Source organism: Podarcis bocagei, assembly GCF_964188305.1.
Source record: "Podarcis bocagei genome assembly, chromosome: Z".
NCBI lineage: Eukaryota > Metazoa > Chordata > Lepidosauria > Squamata > Lacertidae > Podarcis > Podarcis bocagei.
Window position 1 is genome coordinate 49,290,641 of NC_138140.1, and position 25,810 is coordinate 49,316,450.

Genomic DNA, 25,810 nt, shown 5'->3' on the forward strand with positions numbered 1-25,810 from the left:
CTACCTGGCAGGCAGGCACTGTTGCTACGTATCTTTAGGCACCAGGCAAAGACATTCCTCTTCTCCTAGGCCTTTACACTAATTAAATAATCTATAGGGCCTTTTGAAACTGCAGGGAGTGTGTTTGTCTATGAGTTCTCTTTGGTTGCTTCTTAGCATTTTGCTGCTGACTGTTGGGTTGTTTTTCCTAGGAGTCTGGTGGACGCCGTCTATGCACTGAAGGATGAGGTCAAGGAACTTAGACAGGTAATCAAAAGCATCACCCTATTCCAGGATGACATGTACATAATGGGCATCCACCGGGGGGAGGGGGAGAGACAGTTGCCCCACCTAGAATGAACCCTAACTCCATCTTTCACATAAAAAACAGAGGAAGTTTCAAACATTAGTAGAACCTAAGAGAAGAAGTAAAATGTACAGGTGTTGTTCTTTTCAAAGGTGGAGAGGTTGTGAGAAATTAGCCTGCTCCCCCCTTTCAGTGTTTTAGTTCCCCCTCCCCTGGAAAAATTCTTATGCGCACCCTCGCATACATGCACAATATTGCAAGATGTGTTTGCAAGGTCCTGCGTAGCATAGTAGTGAGAGCATTATGTCAGGATTAGGAAACTTCCATTCAGCCACAAAACTCATTGGGTGACACTGGGACAGTCGTCATCTCAGCTTAACCCACCTCGCAGGGTTGTTCTGAAGGTTGAAGAGGGAAGAGCTAGGGATAGACAACATGGCATAGCCTAGATGTTCGTGGACTGAGAGGCCTCTATTGAGGTTAGTGAAACCTTAAATTAAATATGGTTTTAGCGTCATATCATTAGACTGCCAGTGTTGTGATGTGCACCTTCTGAATTTGTGCACTGAGGGTTGCTGGGACCTGTAATTGTTGAGAATGACAGAGTGAGGAGCCTGCTGGGTCAGACGCATGGTGGATCCAGCATCTTGTTCTCACAGTGGCCAGCCAGATGCTGTGGGAAACCTGAAAGCAGGACCCCAGTGGGTATTCAGTAGCATCACTGCTTCTGATCACAGAGGCAGAATGTAGCCATGGCCAGTAACCCACCAATACCTTTCTCATCCACGAATTTGTCCATTCCTCTTTGCAAGCCCATCCAAGTTGGTAGCCCTCACTGCCTCCAGAGAAGGGAGCTCCACAACTTAGCCATGTGCTGTGTGAAGAAGGGCTTCATTTTTACCTGCCCCAAATCTTCCAATGTTCAGCTTCATTGGATACTCATGAGTTCCAGAGTTAGGAAAGGGGAAGCAAACCTCCCTCCCTCTTCTGTATACTCTGTCAAAGCCATGCATTATTTTATGCACTGGTAACTTATCGCCTTTTACTTGCCTTTTCTCTGAACCAAAAAGTCCTAAACGTTGCAGCCTTTCATTTCTCGTTTTGTCAAAGGCGCTGCACCCTTAGATTATTTTCGCTTCCCTTTTCTGAACCTTCTCCTGCTTTGCAATACCTTTTTTGAAGTGAGGCAACCAGAACCGTACAGTTTTCCAAATGCAATGAGTGGGTGGGTGTGGATGTGTAAATATGGGTGGGGGGGTAGGTTGACTGAGATATGCATATGTTTGTGGGTGGGGGATTTGTGTGGGTACTGAGTGAGTGGAAATGTTCTGAGTGAATGGAACCCTACTTCATTGATGTTGATTTTTTCATCTCTTTTATTTAATTGTCATATCTAATTGAATTTGATTTCCTCCTAGACTGCTTTGTGACTTTTTCTGTTAGAAAAGCAATACAAAAATACTTCAAGTAACACCATCCCTGACCACTGAATCTGCTGGCCAGGGCTGATGGGGCTTGTTGCCCAGCTACATTTGGAAGGCACCATCTTGGCTGCCCCCCCAAAAAAAATATGTGCCACCTGAACATACACTAATGAATAAATGTATAAATCAGGGATCAAAGTATAGGCTGTAATTTCTATCAGTGTTGCAGAGGACTTAGCCTAGCAGGTGGCAAATAGGGTGGTATTCAGCAAGGTTTTACTCAACATAGACCCATAGTAATGAATGAGCATGACCAGGTTAGGTCTATAAGTTTAAGTGTAAACTAAGTAAAAACTTAGTTGAATACCATACTGGATCTGTCCAGTGGACCAGGGTCTCCTCCACCCTTCCTTAGGCCAAATTTGGCATGAAGGCTGGCTTTTCACCAGTTGATAGACTGTGGAACTCTCTCCCACAGGAGGCAGGGATGGCTGGTAACTTTGATCAGTTTGAAAGAGAATTAGACAAATCAGTGGAGGAACAGGCTTTCAGTGGCTACTAGCCATGATGATTATGCTCTTCCTCCACAGTCAGAGGCAGTAATGCTTCTGAATACCAGCTGCTGGGAACCACAGGAGGAGAGAGGGGCTCTTGGGATTGAATCCAGCCTGCAGGCTTCCCACAGGCATCTGGTCATCCACTGTGAGAACAGGATGCTGGACTGGGCGGACCATTGGCTTCACCCAATAGGGCTCATGTTCTTATCTGACAATAGAATGACATCAGAGGACCTGTTTTGGCTCCTGTGGAGCTTTGAAGTCCTGACAGTCAGCTGGCTATTGTGCTCACAAAGTACTGTGTACGGTTCTTTGCAGGCCATGGGCTTTGCAGGTTCTGCCAACCAGCTGATTGACGTTGCTGAAAACACCCCTTTTGGGGCTCAGATGTGCCTGACTTGGCTAACCACCCCTGTGGTGACCTGCCTGGTGAGCCTACTTAGGCTCGGCAGTCAAGATTTCTCTGTCGCTGACTAAGACATCATTGCAGATGGGTTGGTTTTGGGGAGTGGAGAGAAAGTGAGAAGCTTCTTATGTGAATATTAACACCCTGCTTCCTCTGCCTACAGGAGAATAAGAAGATGAAGCAGTGTTTGGAGGAAGAGCTGAAGTGCAGGAAAGATCTAGAGAAGTTGGTTCGGAGGCTACTGAAGCAAACAGATGAGTGTGTCAGGGAAGACGCCGGGCGGAGGTCCTCAGTCCTCGCCTGATTTCTTAACCCTGCTCACACGGGGCGGTTAGCTCACAACATCAGGTATTCCCTGGAACTGAGGGGTTTGGTGCCCCTTCTCGTCATACTGGAGTTTGTGTCCTGCTTTTGTTTCGGGGGGTTTTTCCACAGCATCATAGACTTTTAGCATTGCAAGGGACCCCTCCTGAGAGTCATCCAGTCCAACTCTCTGCAATGCGGGATCACAGCTAGAGAATCCCTGACAGAAGGCCACTCGACCTCTGCCTAAAAACCTCCAAGGAGGGAGAGTCCACCACTCTCCGAAGGAATCCGTGCAACTGGCAGACAGCTCTAGTTTTGTTCTGTTACAAACAAGAAAGGAAAAGGCTCTGCTGATTTCTTTATTCCCCCACCCCCCGCCCAATTCAAAGAAGCCAGCAACAGCCAGTGAGCAATTCTTTCTTTAAAAAAAACAAGAATCAACCCAGGCCATGCTTCGGCCCCTGAGTCTCTGTGACCCACCTTTGTAACTCTAGGTACCTCATTGCACCTTTTTCTAAGAACGTGGACTTTGCAACTGACCAAATGCCATTCAGAGTGAAGATCCACTGAGTGGAAGCTATAGAGGAAACGCTTTCCCCCACTTTTTTTCTTTTTCTTTTTAAATGCCTGTTACTTAATTTATTGGTTTGGTGGGCAGAGAAAAAAGGGGGAAATGGTTTCTTGAATCGCAATCAGGAAAGAAAGTTAAAGGTGATTTGCACTTCTTTAGATAATCAGGAAAACCGAGTTAGGTTTCCCTTCACATTAAATAACAACTGTTTGTTACCTGCACCCTTGAGGCACAGAGCACAACAACACAGTGGTTTCTGAAATGGCCTTTCTATGGATATGAATATGCAACGGGCACCACAGTGCATTGGACTACATTTGCCTGGGTGCCTCTGATCTGGAGTCGCTGGGAGTTTGCAGAGATCCCTCAGTAGTGTTTCTTTTGAGCAGCGAGGGCTTAAGAGCACAGCAGCAAGCTTTGCTCACCACTGTGGAGTGTGTGAGCTTCATATGCATGTGTGTGAATGTGTGTGCCCTTTGGGTTTTAACTAGGGATTCAACATATTGGCTAGATGAATCAACTTAAAAACATCTCAGTCGAGTTAAAACAGTGGCCCCAATCAATCCGAGGGGCTGTACCCAGCATGAGTAATACCCAGAGTCGACACACTGAAATTAGCAGACCTAAGTTATAACTGTCCATTAACTTCAGTGGGTCTACTCTATGTAGTACTAGCATTAGATACAACCCTTTAAAAATGATGAGGGTGGCCTTGGATTGTATTCACCAAGTTATACTCTGAATAGAGCTATTGATATTAATGAACCTAGGTTCGTTTAATTTCAGTGAGTTTACTCTGTGCAGGACTAGCACTGATTACCACCCTAACTTAAGCCGATGGATTTAAATTGGATCAGATTCACATTATACATTTAAAGCACCATACATTCCCCCAGAGAATCCTGGGAACTGGAGTTTCACACACAGAGAGAGCTAATATTCCCAGCACCCTTAACAAGCTATAGTTCCCAGAATTCATGGAATCGTGGACTTGTAGAGTTGGAAGGGACCCTGAGGGATCCTCTAGTCCAACCCCTTGCAAGCAGGAATATGCAGCTGTCCCCTTTGGGGATCGAACCTGCCACCTGTAGTGTGGATAAACCTCAACTCTGAGTAAAACTTATTTGGATATAGCTCACAACTTTTAAATTATTATTATTTTAAAAATAGTTTTTGTAAAAACCATTTGCATTGAAAACAATCAAGCGGCAAGGGGCATCTGAGAAGTGGCTTTCCCTCCCATGTTTGAGAGAGAGGGAGAATGCATGAGCCGCACGACTCAGCAGCATCAGAAAATGCCTCTGCTGGCTTAGAAGAGGCATTCATACCACACATGGAAAGCTCTCTGGTACTGCTTTCCCCAAAGCGCCCTGGAAGCTTCTGTTTACTAAGAATGCTGAGAGCTATTCCTCTCCTAGAGTTGCAATCAAGCCTTCTTCCCAGGAGACTCAGGGAACTTGGAGGCTGGCAACTCTGAGCACTATCAATACATTAGACTTCCCAGGGTTATTTGGGGGAAGCCTTGACTGTTTAAAGTGGCAAGATATTGCTTCAAATGTATGGTGTGGCCTCAGTCTCTCTCTCTCTTTGGATATGCAGAGCTTCTCTTCTAACAGGTTAGACCATTCATATATAGCCCTATATTGGCTACTCCAGGGCTCTGGAGACTTAGAGGCCGCATGTCCATGTATTGTATTGGCCAAAGGCAAATGTAGGCAAGGAGACAGACACAACTGTTTATACACACAGAGAAAACATGTACTGCTCACAGTTCAGAGACACAATCTAGCCAGGCAAAAGCAGTCAAGGAAGAAGTGAAGCAGGGCCGGCAAGGGACATAGCCTAGGGAGAGTCCTGATGGCCAGTTGAGGAGGGGGCACACAAGACCCCCGGACCTGAGGTTCCCCACCCCTAATCTGGACTCTCTAGCAAGGCCGCTCCTTGGTCTCAGGCTGAGAAAAAATGCCCCTGTCCTCCTGCTCCTTGTGAAACTGGATTTAACTGGATCTTTTAAAAAAGAAAATATTCTAGTCCTTATTGACTTGTATAAAGGGATGTGATAAATGGGGAAGCCACTGAGGACTGAGTGTGGCCATTGGTCCCTCTAGCTCAGGATTATCAGCACTTAATGAGTGGCTCTTTAGGGTTGCACTTGGAGGTGCCAGGAATTGAGCCTGGGACTTTCTACATGCAAAGCAATGCTCTGCTTTTGAATCTGCAGTCCCTTCCCTCTGCTGTCGGAAGGGGGTGCCTCTTCTGAGAAGACACTTACTGGATGAAAGGTAGTTCTGACAGCTAAAAACAAATAATACTTTTCCTCAGAAGAGTGCATTTTGTTGCAAGCTAATTTATGTGGGTGGAATCAAAGCAAAATCTGTCCGATTCAGTCGGTTTTGTTGATCGGCTGATAGCCCTCGTAGTATGTTTCCTTTTCTCCTTTGACAGAGTATTTGCTGTTCCCCTTCAGGGTGAGCACTGATGCTGAAGTTGTGTGCTGAGACTTAAAAAAATAAAATTAAAAACAGGATAATATATTCTGTGATCATAAGTGGGAAGGGAGATAGTTCAGATATTCACAACCATGTGAGAAATGTTTAATGGAAGCTGGATGAATTTCATCCAGCTCCATCTAGGATAAGAAGAGATTATAGATACTTAGGGAACACAAACTAAATCAAATGAAGAATGAATCTCCTTTTTGTATGTGCTCTTAAAGGAAACATTTAACTTTAACAATATGCAAGCCAACCAGGTCTGCCTATAATATAACCTGCACATTTCATTTATTTCTGGGTTCCTCAAAGAGTATTCCTGCTCCCTTTCCCCTGGCTTTATTTTATAATTGCTGGCATAATTCCATTTTACCAATAGCTCTACGAAACCAAACTTGGAATTTTAATGGTTGTTAACTGAGTCACCGCAATGCCTGAACTCTGGCCTTCCTAATCCACCCACAGTCAGCTTTTAGCAGGGAGGGGAAATCCTTGCCACTAGGTGACCCTAAACTTTGTAAGGGAAAGCACTTTTGTTGAAGCAGCTGGCACCATCTTGGTGCAGCAGAAGGGAAAGGAGGACACAGAGTTTCATGCCGTTAAAGGTCTCAAGACTGGCTGTGCAAAGATTTGGAATATAGGACTCTGCCTTGTGCTGAGTCAGAAAATTGGTCCAACTAGGTCCATACTGGTCCATCTAACTTCTCCCGCCCATGCTGCCCATCCCGCCCATTTCTTCTTCTTTCTTTTCAACATTGCATGAATGTGCATGTGTTTGTTTGCTCATTTGTTACCTTATAAAAAGAAACATTTTTAAAAGCACAAAACTGATCTAGGGGCTGGAGTGTTTTGTGCATCGCCATCTTCTGCTCCCAACATGGCTGCACCATCTCCCCCAGCTCCAGAACACAACCCTGGTGAGGAAGAGGCACATAATGCAATGATGGAACTGACACAGAGTCCTTGACGCTCCAAAAACATGTGTTTTCAGCTTTCGTTAACTTGAAAACGTAGCAGGTTCCTTCCCTACCAGCTGGGAGCAGAATTTTTAAGGAGCTGGATAAATTCTTGCTTAGAAAATCCCAGACTTTGTGCCAGGGCACACATCAGCAATGGGACTCTGCAGGTGGAGCACAGCTCCCATGAGCCCCTGCCACCACAGGTGTCCGGCACAAGTCCCCCTTAAAGGTAAAGAACCACAGGGAGTGGTGTCCCTCATCCCATTTTGCTACCTGAGGCAAACCAGGAATTTGCCCCCTTCTGTCCCCACCCCCATGGCCCACTACCCACTTCCAGTGCTGCCAGAATGCTCCCCTCTTGCCAAATTCAGCAAGAGTGGCTGGAGCAACCTAGCCAGATGGGTGGAGTATAAATAATATCTTCATTATTCTCCAAGGCGTTTCCGTGCACCTTCTCTGCCCCAGGGGCAGCAAGACAAGCAGCAACGCAATATGCCACAATACTTCTCCTCTCGCCGAAATTCTGCAAGTGGGAGGGTGTTCCACTGGCAGCAGAAGCAATAGGGTGGGAGGGGCCCTGCCTGTTTTCATTTCCACTGCCTGAGGCGGGTGCTTCACCCTCACCTTTGGGCCGGCTCTGGCCATAAGAAGGGAGACCAGCTAGGGGAAGCCTTCGGACTTGCTTGTTTTCCATCATGAAACGTTGGAATTTGGATATCTTTTAGGTTGAGGTGCACACTAGGTGACTGTGTGCCCTACTTGTACAGGGCACACTTCTCTGCCTGCAGGCATCCTCTGCTTGAATGGCTGCCTTGTCCAAGACAGCAAACTGAGCAGGCACAATATTCCCCTGCTCATCATCTCATCCATTGGGGCAGTATGTGTTGTATTTCTCTTAGGGTAATTCTTTCTAGATTTGCATCTATGCATATACTTTAGATTATGCAGGCACGTGTCTTTTTTCGCCTTTGTTTGTGGCAATGCAAAAGCAGGCAACACCCTTAGTCTCAAGGAGATTGCCTGCCCTCTTGTTTTGAGGACTAATATGTGGTTTCTTTATTTTTTTCTGAGTTATAGAGAGTGCCTACAGATTTGAATGTAGGAAAACTGCATTATATAACTGAAGTCTGCTTAGCAGGTCCTGATACGGGCCATGCCAGCCTTCCCCAATGGTAGAACCCTCCAGATATCTTGGGCAACAACGGTTATCAGTCCCAACAAGCTTGTCCAGAACATCTGGAACAGGGGCAGGTATGGAAAGGTACCAGCTGATAGTGGTTTTCCAAGGCCCTAGTTGAGACTTTGCCAGCCCTGCTTACCTAGGCTCTGCTTAAGAAAGGAAACTTGGAGAGTGCCAGGGGATGAATCTGGGAAACCCTGCATGCTAAAGCCGGGCTGCAGCCTCTCCCATAGATCCAGTTAAAAAAGCACTGTGACCCACCCAACCACCACCCCAGGTGTCAAAAGTTTGGGAAACTCTGGTATTGCTATTCAAACTCAGCATTTGCTTGCACTGTGTGAACCTGATGTGAATAAGAGAGAGAGAGTGTGTGTGTGTTTAAGGAAAATTAAGCCTGCAATCCTAAACACCCTTTCTCAAACAGAGGTCCCATTGAACTGAAAGGGACTTACTCTGAATAAAACACCCACCGGATTGTGCTGTAAAAACAAAGAAGAATATGCAGCTATCATAAAGGAGCAGAAGCCATGTGTGAATCTGACTTCAGTGTTCTCAAAAATATAGATATATATTCTTTGTTTACAGCTCTTTGTAAATAGGTTCCTGTTGCATCCCACACATTAACCCTTTGCCTCTCATGTTTCCTTCCTGTCATACATGTTCTTATTTTCTGTCACGATGACTGGTGCGTGTTCAACTTTTTCTAACCTGCTTTTATTTTGAGCAATTTTTTAAATTGTGGTTTTCAACAAAAATAAAAAGGGTTTTAAAGAAAAATAATTTTGTGTGTGTGTGTGTGTGTGTGTGTGTGTGTGTGTGTGTGCTTTTCCTTACGACTTATCTTCCAATCTCTTTTTAATTTGTTTGCTTTTTAAAAATTGTTTAAATAAAAAACCCTAGTACTCATTGCAAAACATCCACAATGATCCTGAGCTGAAAAGGAAAAAAGAACTATTTTTTAAAAAGCAGGTGGATAGAGGCTGCAATTCTATACCCGTTTGCAAAAGAAGGGATGCAGGTGGCGCTGTGGTCTAAACCACAGCGCCTAGGGCTTGCCAATCAGAAGGTCGGCGGTTCAAATCCCCACGACGGGGTGAGCTCCCGTTGCTCGGTCCCTGCTCCTGCCACCCTAGCAGTTCGAAACCACGTCAAAGTGCAAGTAGATAAATAGGTACTGCTCTGGCGGGAAGGTAAATAGCATTTCCGTGCGCTGCTCTGGTTCGCCAGAAGTGGCTTAGTCATGCTGGCCACATGACCCGGAGGCTGTCTGCGGACAAACGCTGGCTCCCTCAGCCAGTAAAGCGAGATGAGCTCCGCAACCCCAGAGTCATCTGCAACTGGACCTAACGGTCAGGGGTACCTTTATCTTTAAGTCCCAATGAACTCCCTGGTTCTTCCTTCTTAGCAGCTGCACATTGGACTGCACTGCACACAAATAAGCCACAGCAGTAGAACAACATGTTTTATTTAGACAAACTTCAGGTTCTTTTAAGAAGCACGACAAGATCTCAGGAGAGAGTAGCACAGAATATCATTTTCCATAGGTCACCTCCAACACAAAATTACTAAATTACGCATCTCTTTATCATCACTGCTTTTAAGGCAGATTACATAAGACAGCAAAATAAAGTCTGACTTGTTTAGAGTGGGATCGTATGGCGTCTCGGAAGCTATAGGATGCGTCATCAGGTCTCTCTGTGTAAAGACAGAGGATTTGTCTGCACTGTATATTTAAAGCATTTTCATATCACGTTAACTCTTGGGATTTCCCCCAAAGAATCCTAGGGACTAGTTTCTTGAGGGTGCTGAGAATTGTTAGGAGACCTTGTGTGTCACCCTCAGAGAATGACAGCTCCCAGAGTTCCCTGGGAAGAAGCGACTGCTCATTAAGCCACTTTACATATGTCTTGTGGGTGTGCTGAGAGATAAAAAGTTCCAAAATCAGAGGAGATCCAATACGGAAAGGGTGGGGAACCTTACTTCAGCCTGGAGACTACATTCCCTATTGGGCAACCCTCTAGGAACCACATCCCAGCAGTAGGCAACTCTCTGTGCTTTGGATACAGCCCAGCAATGTTTTTCTGCATGTACATCTCTCCATCCAGCCAAGGAGGAGGTGTTATTACAGTTCAAGGCAAGACACGCCAGCCAGGCAAATGAAAACTCAAGGAGAGAGTGAAGCAGCGTCAGTGAGCGGTGGGGCCTGGGGAGGAGATGGGGCCTGTGTGAAGCCCCCCTAGGGCCAGGCAGAGAGGCCTGGAGGGCCACACCTGACCCCATGGCCTGTGGGTCTCCACTCCTGCAATACTGGACCTCCTGCTCCTTCTGCAGACACCCTGAAACAACTGGTACCAGAAGCCTAATGAAGGACTCAGTCCAACAGCGAAGCTGTGCTGGCCTCCCCCACCCCCAAAGCAGGAGTGATTCAGGAGCTGGTCTAACACACACACACACCCCTGCCCCGGGGATGCAAGTGAAACTGTTTAAAAATGGGGGAAGGTGCTAAAGGGAAGGAGGAGCACAGGAATGTGTCTCCATTGCCACTCCTGCCTTGCCAGAGAGAGTCTGGATTCCCAGCAGCAGCAGTACCTAGACCTCACCTGTAAACCTCTTAAAATATCCACTTCAATAAAAAAACAATAAGCCAATAAGGCACAGCAAGGATGCATCAGTTTTAAACTTTATGGGGTTTCCCACCTCAAGAATTGAAGGCAATTTGAAAGAGGAATTGGCACTCATGGTCTGTAAACTCATTGCACATATGCCCTAGGCTAAATAGGTTTTGTAGGGTTTTATGCTTTTGAAAACTTGCCAAACCTCTTTGACCAGAGGTGAGAAAGGGGCAAAAGAAGCATCTGAATATCTTGTGGGAAGTGAACCTTTCTCAAAACACTTTTAGTTCTTTTAGAGACTGTTTTCTCTTTCCAACTTAACTTGCAAAGGAGGAACTGCACTAAATTAAGCAAGGTTTCAAACAATGTTCACAAAAATTATGGGAAGGTCATTATAAAAAACTGATCATTAAGTACACTCATACATTTGGGATGTGGGATTGCTGTGGAAGATCTGCCTGAGCTCTCCCTACAAGGCCCACAAGCCAGCATATACTGCACTTTCCGCATGCCAGTTGCGACTTGGGATAGTGAGATGCATATAGTGGGATAGCTGGACATCCCATAAAGATCAGGAAGGGCTGCATGAACATTGTCATCTGCAGCTCCTTCTGCTTGTGAAGTTCTCTCTTATTCAGTCAGATCTCTTGCACATAACATGCTCTTTCCTGTCTTGGAAAATAATGTTACACAACTCTGCATCATATGTACATCAAGACTGTGACGCTAAAGGTGAGTTGGAAAATTGCTGCCTTTGCAGTGGTAGCTTCTAAAATAAGAGCTCAAAAGCTACAGCTTGATCAGTATTGCCTATTCTGACTTGCCGTGGCTCTCCAGGCTTTCAAGTAGAGGTTTCCCCTCGCCCCATTCTGAGATGCCAGGAATGGAATTTAGGACCTTTTGCATGCAAAGCATGCACCACTCAGCTATGGGCTTTCTCCCATGATACGTGTGTCATGTCTGAAAAGTATGAGTTGCACTTTGATTTTTCTAACTATTTGGCTAGTAGCTCTGGAAGTGGAAGCAATGTGAAAAGCAATCCCAAGACTTGTTGTGCCAGCACACAAGTGCTTAGGATGGAGCGTATCAACAAGCCCAGTACAACTTCTGACACCTGTGCTGCATCTGTTGAAGCCTGGCTTTCCAGTATTACATTTTGGTTCTGAGGAGCCACGCTCCAACTCTCATTAATAAATAAAATAAAATATACAGGGTGGAAGGAAAAATAAAACAAAATATGAAGTGGGTTATTATAAATAGGATTTGGGGGACCAGCTTTGTTCAACAAAGCTCCATCTTCTCAGCCTCTCCTAGGATAGTTCAGACATGCCGAAGTATGTATATCCATGGTCATAATTCACTCTAGATAAGTCCGTCACATTGACAAAGATGACATGACCTTCCTGGAGCTCAACAACTCTCCCTACATGAATTGACTGCAGGCTGCACAGATCGCCTGATGTGCCGTGAGTCCCCACTCCTTTCAACAGCAGCTGATCTGCCTCTGACGGAAGGTTCAGATATACGTAGAGGCTGAATGATGCATGCGTCTCTGGCTTGGTGCAAAAGGCAACCTGGGAATAAATATAGTACCGTCCTCTTTTGCCAACTTTGATTTTCCCATCTTGGTATGAAAATGTGTCGTTATCCATTGGAGAATAGGGTGGCCTTTTCCACTGCAAAACTGTGGGGAAGAAAAGATAGGCTATATTTATTCAAGGAGCATTTCTATCAGCACTGCTGGGCAAGTTCGTGCTTAGCATTTCAGCTCTATAGCTCACTTCTCGCTTAGCCTCATGCTAATCTTCTCTGTGTTGTTTCAGTTTTAGCATATGGGCTGCTAAAGTGAAGACATCCCACTCAGTATCACAATAATGTCCACTATTCCCAGACAGAGATGTGCTGTCTCTAGAGATGGGCAAATCTTGTCATAAGGACATAGGAAGAGCCTGCTTGGATTAAGCCCATGGCCCATCTAGTCCAGAATCTTTTCCCCACCGTGGCCACCCAAACACCTCTGGGAAATGGGAAACCCAGTGACCCAAGCACGAGATCACTCTCCTATTCTGTGGTTTCCAGGAACTGGGATTCAGAAGCATCACTGCCTCTGACCACAGAGGCAGAGCAGAGCCATCCTGGTTAGTAGCCGTTGATAACCCTCTCCTCCAAGAATTTGCCACTGCCTCCTGCAGGAGTAAGTTCCATGGTTTAACTGTGCATTGTGTGAAGGAGGACTTTTCTATTTTCTGTTCTATATCTCCCAACATCCAGCTTCATTGGATGCCCACGAATTCTCACTGAATTACTAAATGGGGCTAATTTCAAGAGTTCAGTGGGTGGAAGCTGACCCAAATTCCTCATGAAGTATTTTCCTCTGTATTCAATGCTGAATGCATATTCAATTTCTCACATGAACAGGAAGAAAAGGAGAGGAAAGTGTTGATCACTTTGCTCTTTCCGTCCCTCAAAAACCACACACTCTCCTCCACGTGGGTATGAGTGATAGACTATCACAAACTCTCACTCCTCACCTCTCTTGCTGCCCTTCCAGCCAGCCAGGTGGATGCTCGCAGCTTGCCTTTTGTCACCTGGCAAAAGAGAAACAGCCTCCATATGACTTTGCCCATATTCATCTCATTTCAGGGTCATCATGCATGCAGGAAGATGCCCTATACCAAGGGTAGGCAACCTAAGGCCCGGGGGCTGGATGCGGCCCAATCGCCTTCTCAATCCGGCCCGTGGATGGTCCGGGAATCAGCATGCTTTTACATGAGCAGAATGTGTGCTTTTGTTTAAAATGCATCTCTGGGTTATTTGTGGGGCCTGCCTGGTGTTTTGACATAAGTAGAATGTGTTCTTTTATTTAAAATGCATCTCTGGGTTATTTGTGGGGCATAGGAATTCATTCATTTTTCTCTGTCCAAAATATAGTCTGGCCCACCACATGGTCTGAGGGATGGTGGACCGGCCCATGGCTGAAAAAGGTTGCTGAGCCCTGCCCTATACTGAGTCAGGCCATTGGTCTATCCAGCTGAGCACTATCTGACAGGCAGTTGCTCTCCCAAGATTTCAGACTGGTTCCCCTCCAGCCCTACTTGGAGATGCCCTTGAACATTCTGCATGCAAAGCTCTAATGCTGAGCTATGACCCCCTCCTTGAATTATGGGATTCAAGGTACAACCTAGGGGTGGACAAACCGATCAGTCTGCTTTCTGTCAGTTTCTGATGTTTCCAGTATTAAATTGAGTCCCTCACATTAGCTCAATAAACAAATGCTACAACACTCAGTTGGTTAGGGCATGGTGCTGATAACGCCAAGGTTGCAGGTTCGATCCCCAAAGGGGGCAGCTGCATTTCCCTGCATTGCAGGGGGGTTGCACAAGATGATCCTCAGGGTCCCTTCCAACTCTGTGATTCTATGAACACCACCAGTCTCCTGCAGAGAAGTGGAGTGTGTGCAACATTGGTGTCAGAGAAGTAGCCCATTTTGGTAAGCATAGGAACAGTGGCGTAGCGTGGGGGGTGCAGGGGGGGCCGGCTGCACTGGGCGCAACATCTGGGGGTTAGGGTTAGGGTGCGCAAATCCACGGGTTAGGGGGCGCAAATTACTTGCCTTGCCCCGGGTGCTGACAACCCACGCTACGCCACTGCATAGGAAGCTCTCTTTTCCTGACCCAGACAATTAGTTCCTCTAGCTTAGTACTGTCAACACTGGATAGCAGTTGGCTCTCTAGAGTTTTTTTGGAGGGGGAAGTTCCCCACCCCACCTGGAGATGCTGGGGATTGAACATGGGAGTTTCTGCGTGTGACGCAGCAGCTCTACCACTGAGCTACAGTCCAGCAAGGTTTGCACAAACAAGAAAAAGTGGCCAAGTTTTCAGAAGACCAGCTTAGGTACGATGACTCAGTCTCCACCCAGAATGTGCAGAACAGATCACATTCACATACCCTGCCTTTAAAGTGCATTTATACCATAGTAACAGTCATAGCTTCCCCCAAAGCAGGGGCAAAACTAGATTTTGTTTTCCTGTAGCTACAGCTCTGCCTGAAGAATCTTGGGTACTGCCACATACTCCTGACAAAGCTACAACCCTGAGTCTTAACAAAATACATCTCCCAGGATTCTTTGGGGGACGCTGTGTGATTTAAATGTAGGGTCTGCAGATGTGACTAAGTACATAACCCACCCAAACCTGAGCAACTTATACCCAACCCTCCTTCTTCAACTTGCTGCTTGGGGGGGGGGGAGTATGATTTGCCCCCAAATTACATCACCTCTTTTTTGGTGCTGGAGTTTTAAAAGTGTCATCTCCACCCCAGCCCTGGTACCTCAGATTCCGCCAGGCCCCCCCTTTTTTTTTTGCTCTGTGGCCTGATTACTCTCTATTTGAGTTTTCATTTCAAGGGTTCCTTACATACCTGTTCTCTTGGCTAGGAGGCTTTCTTGTTGAATCTAGAGCAATTTGAAGAGGCAGGAGATAATATTAAAAGAATGGCAGCATCTGTGCGATACAATACATGCTTCTCCAATTGTCAAAACCCAGGAGCAGCCGGCCAGCATTGAATCTCTGTGGCAAGCCCATTGTTACATTTCTTGCCCTCTCACCCTGAATACATTCCAAATAGGTAATTGTTTTTTCATCAGCAGATATGCAAAAATGAGCTATTGTGTATCTAGACCAGCCTTCAGCAACCAGCCATGGCTGTCCTGGCTGATGGAAGCTGTAGTTGAAAACATTTGAGTGAAGGCTGTTCTAGATACTTTCATGTATCTCCTCCCTTCTGAAATACAACCACTTCCTCTCTGCCCCCTTGCTGTAAAGTTTGATTCACACATTGGGCATCATCTTTCACTTTGCCACAGCTTCCAACTTCTCCTCTGTCCATCATCTCATCTCGGGTCCTTCATTTCTATGCAGCATCCCAAAGCTCTTATCACATGACCCCCCTCCTTAAATTCTTAAATGGCCTTTGTTGTTCTCTCCTGGAACTAGGAAAGTTTCTTTTTCCTTCCTTGTCTTTGTTAACCCCTCCTTCAGGTGACATTCAATTTGGCCACCTCCATTGCCCTCAGCTGCCCAGAAGATTCTGCTTTGCCTATTTCTCACTGGCTGCAGAAAATAAACCCTTGTGTGTGGCAGAGCTACTGCTTACAAAGCAGATTTTCAAAAAGAAAGACAAAAGATTTTGCTTTTCTTGACTTTGCATGGTTAAAATGCTGGGAACAAGTACAGAAATGACTCAACAAGCTGAAGTAAAAATGAGGGTGCGAAAACGCAATGGGCATATTCTAAGAAGAAGCTGAGACACGGCAGATTTCCTTGCTCATTAAAACATATAAGAAGCTAATTTTAGAATTGTCAACTTTCTCTCTCTGACAGAGCGCCTGTGCATTCGCAGCTGCCTGACTGGTGTGCATTCTGCAAATGGCGCTTTTCTGCATTATTAATTTAAAAACATGTCTTAACAGCTTAATATTTTGAAATCTAAGCCGTGCACCCTCCACCCCAACTCAATAAAACAGGATCATAAATAACAGGGTACAATATTGTTGGTCAGTGAAAGCTTGTGCAAAAAGACATCTGAAGCAACTCAGGACATAGGAAACACCTTTTACTTAGTCAAACTGCCTATCCATCTTGTTCAGTGTTATCTACATTGACTGGCAGCAGTTTTCCAGGGGCTGCTCCCAGCCCTACCTGGAGATGTTGGGGATTTGAAGTGGGGCCTTCTGCAGGCAAGGCAGATGCCCTCCAAGATGAGCTTTGGCCTTTCCTGGCATCAGTGAACATGTCATGCTTGCCATTGATTGTGCTTTCCCCATCACTCCATCACCTCCATCATCATTAGCTGATTATCATTTGCTCGGGTATTGTTCTTTAAATGTATGGCATATATGCAGTCAGTGAGGACCCCTATGAAGGGGAAGGGCAGGGCTGGAGAGCAGGCAATGGGTCTGGATAAGGCTAAAGGACTGAGCCTACCAGACCCAAAGCTTTGCATCACCACATTCAGCCTTGCTCAACCTTTTGGTCGTATAGCAGAGAGCAAGAATGGGGAACCTTGGTCTCAGGAGCCACATGTGGCCCTCCAGGCTTTTCTGCCAGGCCCTCAGAATCCTCCCTAGGCCACATATTCCACTGGTCCTGCTTCACAATCTGAGTGTTTTTGCCTAGCTGGTCTGTGTCCTTGAACTCTGATAATGCCTCTTGCTTGCCTGGACAGAGAATATCTCTGTGTGAGTGTACATAGCACTACTGCTCAAAAGCAAAATCTGCATTCATTGCTCAGCTTACTTTTGCCCTTAGGCTTGCCCATCACTGGCATGTGGCCCTCAAAAGGCTATCCAAAAGTGAATGTGGCCCTTGGGCTGAAAAAGATTCCCTAGCCCTGGTGAAGAAGAGCAACCCAAAGATGCTAAAATTGCTGAATGGGTGGCCAGGTTAGTCTCTTGCAGGGGAAAGAAACAGGCTTGCAACTCCTGACACATTTATTACAGCACATGCCTTCATGGATTGCAACTAAAAAGGGGGGGGGCTAAAGGGACACAGGTGGCGCGGTGGTCTAAAGGACTGAGCCTCTTGGGCTTGCCAATCAGAAGGTCGGCGGTTTGAATCCCTGGGACGGGGTGAGCTCCCGTTGCTCTGTCCCAGCGCCTGCCAACCTAGAAGTTCGAAAGCATGCCAGTGCAAATAGATAAATAGGTACTGCAGCGACAGGAAGGTAAATGGTGTTTCCGTGCACTCTGGTTTCCGTCACGGTGTCCCATTGTGCCAGAAGCGGTTTAGTCCTGCTGGCCACATGACCTGGAAAGCTGTCTGCAGACAAACGCCAGCTCCCTTGGCCTGAAACTGGAGATGAGTGCCGCACCCCATAGTCACCTTTGACTGGACTTAACCGTCCAGGGGTTCTCTTATCTTTTTAAAAAAAATGAGAAGTCATTAGCTTTCACAAATAAGGAGGGAGGGTCAGTCTCATTTTGCAGAGATTGTTGCCTATCAAAATCAACTAGACCAGTCCTGGACAGGCTTTAACCCTGTGGAGGCTGATTCACTAGGGTGAACAAGGCACCGCCCCCCCAACCTCATTCTCCCCCCCCCTCCTGCCTGTCTTCTTGCATAAAAACCAGCCCTGCTCACCAGTTTCTTCCTCCACAGTCTCAGTATTCCTACCATGCAAGTGTCCTGGAAAAACCAGGGCATCCCATTTTATATTTCAAGAGGACGGTGGCCATTTCGAACTGCAATTTCCTCCCAAAAAACGCTTTTTCAGGGCTGTGATCTCACATAGCATAAGGTTACCAGATTTTTTTCCCAATGAATCTGGGGACATTTTTCAACTTCCTACTAAACAGATGGATTTTGTCAGGGGACTGATTTGTAAATCTGGGGAGTGTCCCCGGGAAATGGGGACGTTTGGTAACCTTAACATAGCACCCCAAAACACACAATTTAAGTGGCTTTCTTCAATGAGAAATTTCTGCATGAAATCACATGAGATCATGGTGCCCAAAATGGCCACTATCCTTTCATGAGAAAAAATGGGAAGATGGTCACCAGTTTTTGCCTTCAATGTGTTGGAGGGTATGCAACATTCTCCTTGCAGAACTCAGACAGGAAGAGACTGGCTCTGGTTCCACTTCCTGTTGGCATTCCTGCCTTCTGCTCTACCAGTTCCAATAATCACCCTCCCCCATGTCTCTTCTACCTTGCTCTTTTGATCCTGTAGTAGGTCCTGCAAGCTGCTCAATATCTTTGCGCAGTCCAGGAGGGTTGCATCACCGTCTTGTGGCTTCCGACACTTCTGTAGTCTTCTGAGGAACACAAAATCTTCCCGCAGGCTGATCTCATCTCCAACCTGGAAGATGGAATGATCACGAGAAGTCAGCTTGCCACCAGATAGCAGAACTAAGGACTCATTAGTTAGATGAGTTGATTGAAAAACCATTTCATAGTGTGCAATCCTACACATTTTATTTTATTTTAATTGGTATTTCTTACCCACCCTTTATCACAAGATCCCAAGGCAGGTTACAATAATAAAAAACAAAATAATAAAACAATTAAAATAGCTGCAGTAATAAAACAAGCTTAAAAACAGTTCCCTAAATATAATAATCAAAACAATTCCATATATGAAGATAATCAGAGGCTCCAGCTTGCAAGGGTTGATTGGGGGAGCCAACATCATGCACAATGTCAGGACATTGGGAGGAGCCAGGGGCAGAGCTGACCAGCAGCTCCTCCTCCTCCTGCCACCCTCACTCATGGGGGGCTGCTTCGACCCTCTTCCCCTCTGCAACAGCAGTAGCACCAGCAGGAGGAGAAGACCTCCTCTGCTCCCTGGTTTTAGGGGACATTGGGGGGGGGTTCAGGCCCCTCCCCAAAATATTGGGGGCCCCAAAAGGGCTCGGCCCTGATGAGTTGGCACCCTTAAAGACAATACAATGCTTTTAAAGTAATTCAACCTGTAAAACAATTCCAGTAATAGAATTGCACCCAAATTAATTCAGTGTACTCCCACCAAGTAAATCTGTATAGGATTGCTCTGCAAATTGACTAAATAGGCATTCCCAGCCAACTGAGTCATATGGTTTTCTAAATGTTAATGTGTTGTTTACATATAATTTCTTATAGAAAAATCAGGCGGCAGACAGCGTCTTGGAAGAGGCATCCTTTCCTCACTCTTACACAAGAGAGAGTATCTCTTCTAACAGTGCCATCTTATTATACCTGACTATTCAGAAGTGATTCCCACTGAGTCCAATGGGGACTACTCCCAGAGATGAAATACCAAAAAAGAAAAAGGGGGGAAAAGGTCTGCAACTTATTCTTGTACGCAACATCAGCAGCAAGAATAGTGTACACTAGAAATCGGAAACAAAGAGATTCCAGGAAAAGAACAACGATTGTAGAAACTGACAGAATACGCAGAATTAGCAAGCATGACTACTAAATTAAGAACTCAAAATGAAAAACAGGTGATGGGTGAGTGTGGAACTTTGGGGAATATCTACAATGATATGACGTTAAATTTAACTTTAACAACAGTGATAGGGAAAGGGATAAAATAGGGTGGATAAATTAATGGATATATAAGATAAATAAGATGTAGCTGAACTGCCATGGAAAGAAAGTTGGGAAAAATCAATAATAATAATAATAATAATAATAATAATAATAATAATAATAATAATAATAATAATAGATCAAGCATACAGAATAAGTACCCAATCAGGAGAGGTTGTTTTGTGGCTTTTTATGTTTGGAGGAAAGGCAACTAAGGGGGAACATGATGGAATTTTATAAAAAGTTAAGCACAGCATGGAGAAACTGGATAGAGAAAAGCTTTTCTCTTCCTTTCACAACACTAGACCTTGTAGACATTCAGTAAAGCTTAGTTTTGGAAGATTCTGGACAGACAAAAGGAAGTCTTTCTTCATGTAGCACATACATAAATTAAGAACTTGCTCTCCTAGGAGGCCAGGATAACCACCGATTTGGATGGCTTGAAGGCTGGTATACTCACCAGTCGATGGTTACACAATGGGCCCCTGGTTCCACAGGAGGCAGTAATGGCCAACAACGTTGATGTATTTGGAAAAGCACCTGTAAGGAGCTGTCCCCCCTAGATCACCTAGCAATGGCCCTACTCATATCCTGAGGAAACTGCAGTTTACTAATTATTAACATTTATATTCCCCCAACTAGCAAAAAAAAAAAAAAAAAAAGGCATTGAGGGCAACTGGAATAGACTGGATTCTTATGTCAGGTTACTGCTAGCAGATTATTCAGCAAAGGTCCTGCTGGTGGGCGACCTAAATGCAAGGTTAGGGCCTGATGACCCCAGGCATAAAATAAATACAGGCATAAAATAGGGTACCCTGATGACTCTAGCCCGGAGGCTTTCCAACTACCAAGGCAGTCATAGGACCAACATTCAAATTTTGCCGGAGCCTGCCTCTTCAAATTCTCTAGGCAGCTAAATTTTCATATCCTAAATGGTTGCACCAGGGGCAATATCCCCGGGAATATACATTCATGTCAGGGGCAAGAACCAGCACAATTGATTATATGTTGGCTGAAAGTGAATTGCTAACAAAAATAGTGAACTTAAAAGTGCTCCCATTCACAGAGGGGGACCATTTCCCTTTGCACCTGCAGCTGTCTCCTATAAATGAGTCATCCTTCCTGAGAACAGTATACCCTGCAGAGATCACCGCATTAGAGCGACCTGGCTGCCAAGTCAAATGGACCCCCGCACTTGACTCCAAACTGAAGGAGATTCTAACCTCTGAAAAACTCCGTACAATTTTAATTGGCTCTGGGGACCCAATTTCCGAGTATGAGAGCCTGCTCCAACAATTAAAACTCCATCTTTTTAATACCACAGAGAAAAGGCCAGAGAAACCAATAATATCAAATAAACCCTTGTTTGATGACACCTGTTTTGAGGCCAAGAGAGCCCTGCAAAATGCTTACAAAGCCACCCTGACAGCTGAAAATTCTGTCAGACACCAAGCGTATCTTGCCGTCCATGCCCTAAAAAAAGAGTAAAGGTAAAGGGACTCCTGACCATTAGGTCCAGTCATGGCCAACTCTGGGGTTGTGGCGCTCATCTTGCTTTATTGGCCGAGGGAGCTGGCGTACAGCTTCCGGGTCATTTGGCCAGCATGACTAAGCCGCTTCTGGCGAACCAGAGCAGTGCACGGAAATGCCATTTACCTTCCCGCCGGAGCGGTACCTATTTATCTACTTGCACTTTTGCATGCTTTCAAACTGCTAGGTTGGCAGGAGCAGGGACCGAGCAACAGGAGCTCAGCCCGTCGCGGGGATTCGAACCGCCAACCTTCTGATCGGCAAGCCCTAGGCTCTGTGGTTGAACCCACAGCAACACCCGCATCCCTAACTTTACTCAAAGCACCTCCTTAATAAGTTTACAGAATGGCTAGAGAATGATGATATCCTGGCAATAGAACAAGTGGGCTTCAGACCTGGAAGGTCCCCGACAGATCACTGTCTAACGTTACAACATCTCATTGACAAATACAAATCAGAAGGGCAGGCCTCACTATATGCTGCCTTCATTGATCTAAAAGCAGCTTTCGATACAGTCACCAGAACCAGACTCTGGGACAGACTACAGGGTACCAATATAGATAGAAGGCTCCTGCTCTTAATTCAGGCACTGAACACAAACACGGCTTTTAAGAGTCAGGTGTAGCCACCTAGGACACCTAACAGACCCCATTAAAACCTTCAAGGGAGTCAGGCAAGGGTGCCTTTTGGCCCTTCTAGTATTCAATTTCTATTTAAATAGTTTAGTATCTGTACTCAATGACTTAGAACTCCACCCTCTGAAGCTCCCAAATCAGCATAGCTCGGTCCTGTTATATGCCGATGATGCAGCAATTTTCTCTGGAACCCCCATTGGACTCAAAAGAGCACTAAGAAAGCTCACAGCATACTGTGAAACTGAATGTCTCAAAATCAACTATCAAAAGACCAAGATACTCACTTCGGGGGGGGGGGGGACCAAAGCTTAGAAGCTGGGAACTCCAAGGCCATAAATTAGAACAAGCCACAAATTATAAGTATCTAGGAATGGTGGTACAGGCCTCAGGAACCAACAAACTACACATAAACTCCATCGGGAGCTCAGCGGGGGAAACGCAAACTGTATCCTTTAATTTTTCAGAGCACAAGGGGGATTTTTTGTCCCCACGGCTCTAAAATTATACAAGGCCAAAACGTTGGCACCGCTCCTTTACTTTTTTTTTTTTTATAAAATTTTTTATTGCGTTTCTTTCCATAGGTTAACAGATTTGTTTACATAGCAACATGCAAGAAACATTTTTTTTTATATATGAAGAAAAATAAGAAAAAGAAGAAAAAGTTAAGTAACTTTCACGACGTCCTTCCACAGTTCGCTTTCTTTTTGGACCTCCTCACATCCTCTCAACATTGCATTCATTATTCTAGCCAGTTCAGCAATTTGTTATCTTGTTTCACATCTTATTGTACCTTTGAATTTATTATGTTACCAATTTCGAAAGTTTGTAATTTAGTTTTATCACTCTTAATAAACATAATATTTTGTTTCTAATTTATCTCGTTTTTTCATCAATACTTACTTTATCATTTACTTAAATAAATTGCAGAAGCATAACGTTTCTTAATCGTGCACAATCTTAACATTCAAACAACTTATAGTATTTTTGCAAATAGTCCTTAAATTTTTTCCAGTCCTCCTCCATTGTTTCTTCGCTCAGATCTCGGATTCTGCCAGTCATTTCTGCCAACTCCATATAGTCCATCAACTGCGTCTGCCAGTCCTCCAGTGTGGGTAAATCTGGTGTCTTCCAGAACTTTGCAATAAGAATCCTTGCTGCTGTGGTTGCATACATGAACAAGGTTCTGTCCTTCTTTGGCACCTTCCGGTCCACCATGCCCAGGAGAAAGGCCTCTGGTTTCTTAGGAAAGGTATATTTAAATACCTTTTTCAACTCATTATATATCATTTCCCAGAAGGCCTTTACTTTCGGGCAGGTCCACCAGAGGTGAAAGAATGTCCCTTCTGCCTCCTTGCATTTCCAACACTTATTATCAGACAGATGATATATTTTAGCCAACTTGACTGGGGTCATGTACCATCGGTATACCATTTTCATAATGTTCTCTTTCAAGGCACTACATGCCGTGAATTTCATACCGGTGTTCCATAACCTTTCCCAGTCCTCAGACATAATATTGTGTCCTACATCCTGTGCCCATTTTATCATAGCAGATTTAACTGTCTCATCCTGTGTATTCCATTTAAGCAGCAAGTCATACATTCTCGAAAGTACCTTAGTCTTTGGTTCTAGTAACTCCGTCTCCAGTTTCGATTTCTCCGTCTGGAAACCCACTTTTTTATCCATTTTAAATACCTCTTGAATTTGAGCGTAATGTAACCAATCTCGCACCTTACTTTTTAATTTGTCCTGGCTTTGGAGCTTCCAATTATCTCCGACTCTTTCAATTAATTCCCAATATTTTGGCCAGTAGGCCTCCATATTGGGCCTTTTTTTAGAAATCTTGGCTTCCACTGGTGATAACCACCTCGGGGTCTTACTTTCGGCACCGCTCCTTTACTGATCCTTTCTGGGTCCTCCTTCCTCTGCTTTCTCCCTCTCCTTGAGAGAGTTCAATCCAAACTCTTTAGAGCTCTCCAAGTCCCTAGATGTGTTTCAAACGCATGGGTTAGACTAGAAACGGGGATGATGAGAGTGGAGACTTATATCTGCCTAACATCAATCTAAAAATGGCTGATATTGAACCTGCTCCCCCGAGGGATAGCCCCACTGATCCTCTGTGACCAGTTCCAGTCAGGCTGGCAGACTGCGGTCCTGAACACCCTTCAGAAACTGGTTTTTGCCCCTCAAGCCCTTCTAAGTCTGGGTTTGGGCGAGGCAAAAGCTACGATCAGGCAAAGAATCATAGACACCGAGAGACAACAGGACTGCTCAAGGTACCCCGACTATAAAATTGGAGAAATCAAGAGATATATAGCCGGACCGGCAGCATATCTCTTCTTTCTCGTATCCAAAAATGCTAGAAGGGCCTTTACACTCGCCAGAAGCTCGGCTCTGCCCTCGCCGGTCCTGGAAGGAGCCTTTTAAAAAGTCCCATATGCTCAGAGACTTTGCGCCTGTTCATTGGAGGAGATAGGAAGCCCAGAGCACTTGTTCTTTAGATGTCCCTTTTATGAAGAGGCATGTAGTGAGAACATTGATCCCCTGCTGGTGAGGCTCGCTGACCTCCCAGAAAAGCAAAAATTTGACCTTTTCCTATTAGGCAAAGATCATAAGACGACCCAGATGGTCGCCAGATTCTGTGTACAGATCTGTAGGCGCCGACCATCCCCCGACCCAAACTAGTTCGTTAAGAAAATCCCCAAACTCGGTTCCATGGGTGACTCAGCTCTCTGCAGTAGTTTATCTTAAAGTTTTAAGTGTCTATACGCTTATCTCATTTATAAATTTTAAATTTATTGTTGTACATTGTTTTAAATGTTTGCTTTCCTTTTAGGATTGTACCCCCAAGTGAGTTTTATAAGCTGGTCTATGTATTTGAAAAAGGATTAGACAGATCAATGGAGGAGAAAGCCATCAATGGCCACCATGGCTAGGCTATGTTCTGCCTCCACAGATGGAAGCAGTGTTGCTTTTGAATACCAGTTTCTGGAAACCACGGGGGGGGGGAGCACTTTTGAGCTTATATCCTGCTTATAAGCTTCCTGCAGGCATCTGGTTGGTCACTGTGAGAAGAAGGTGGTGGGTTAGATGATCCATTGGCCTGATCCAGAAGGCACTTTTTACGTTGGTAGGTATAGGATTGCAGCTGAAGATGGCACCAGATGCAACACACACAGGCCCCATCAATTTTTAGACTCTAAAACACAGATGGGGAACCTCTGGCCCTCATCGGGGTACAACGCCTATCATCCCTCATCAATTACCATGCTAGTGGGAGCTGGTGGGAGTTGGATCCCAACAACATTTAAAAATAAAATTTGTCCTTTCGCTGCAAATGTATACAAATTTATCTTGGTTATTAATCTGTTAGCCTCGGTGACTCAGGGAAAGAACGCGTTCCAAGGCCATAGGAATGCTGATCCATTTAGCTCAGGGGCAGGCCCACGGAGCTTGCCCCTTTGACCAGTGAGGTCATTTGGGGCAAACCACACCCACATACCCTACACATGAGGTGTACATGAGATCAGGTGCATTTCCTTGCCTTGCTCCAGATAGGAAATCATTTCCCATTGAAACTTTCTGTCCCAGATCTGCTCTTTGAAGCTCTGACAACCAAATGTTCAAAGAGCTGTGCAGGGCTGTCTGAAAGCCCTTTTGCAAACAGACCCACACAGCTCTTTGAGACTGCTTTTTTTTTTAGGTTCTAAGAGCAGCAGGGTATTTGTAAAAGGGCTTTTAAACAGTCCCACACTTTGTTTTGAAATCCTGACAACTGGAGCTT

General features: G+C 45.2%; 2 protein-coding genes across 3 annotated transcripts in view; one reads left to right on the plus strand and one right to left on the minus strand.

Annotated features, from left to right (window-relative positions):
- Nucleotides 1–6,889, plus strand: part of ARHGEF6 (Rac/Cdc42 guanine nucleotide exchange factor 6) — a 77,092-nt gene extending 70,203 nt beyond the window's left edge. For both annotated transcript variants that reach the window (XM_081179124.1, XM_081179125.1), the window contains 2 exons: nt 192–246; nt 2,837–6,889. In XM_081179124.1, the coding sequence (XP_081035250.1) occupies nt 192–246; nt 2,837–2,977 (196 nt within the window). In that variant the 3' untranslated portion in view covers nt 2,978–6,889. The remainder of the gene's footprint in view (nt 1–191; nt 247–2,836) is intronic.
- Nucleotides 6,890–9,324: 2,435 nt separating this feature from the next.
- CD40LG (CD40 ligand) overlaps nt 9,325–25,810 on the minus strand; it is a 31,171-nt gene continuing 14,685 nt past the window's right edge. The window contains exons 2-5 of the mRNA XM_081179133.1: nt 18,501–18,650; nt 15,213–15,246; nt 13,325–13,381; nt 9,325–12,477 (exon numbers count right to left, since the gene is read on the minus strand). Of these exons, the coding sequence (XP_081035259.1) occupies nt 12,104–12,477; nt 13,325–13,381; nt 15,213–15,246; nt 18,501–18,650 (615 nt within the window). The 3' untranslated portion in view covers nt 9,325–12,103. The remainder of the gene's footprint in view (nt 12,478–13,324; nt 13,382–15,212; nt 15,247–18,500; nt 18,651–25,810) is intronic.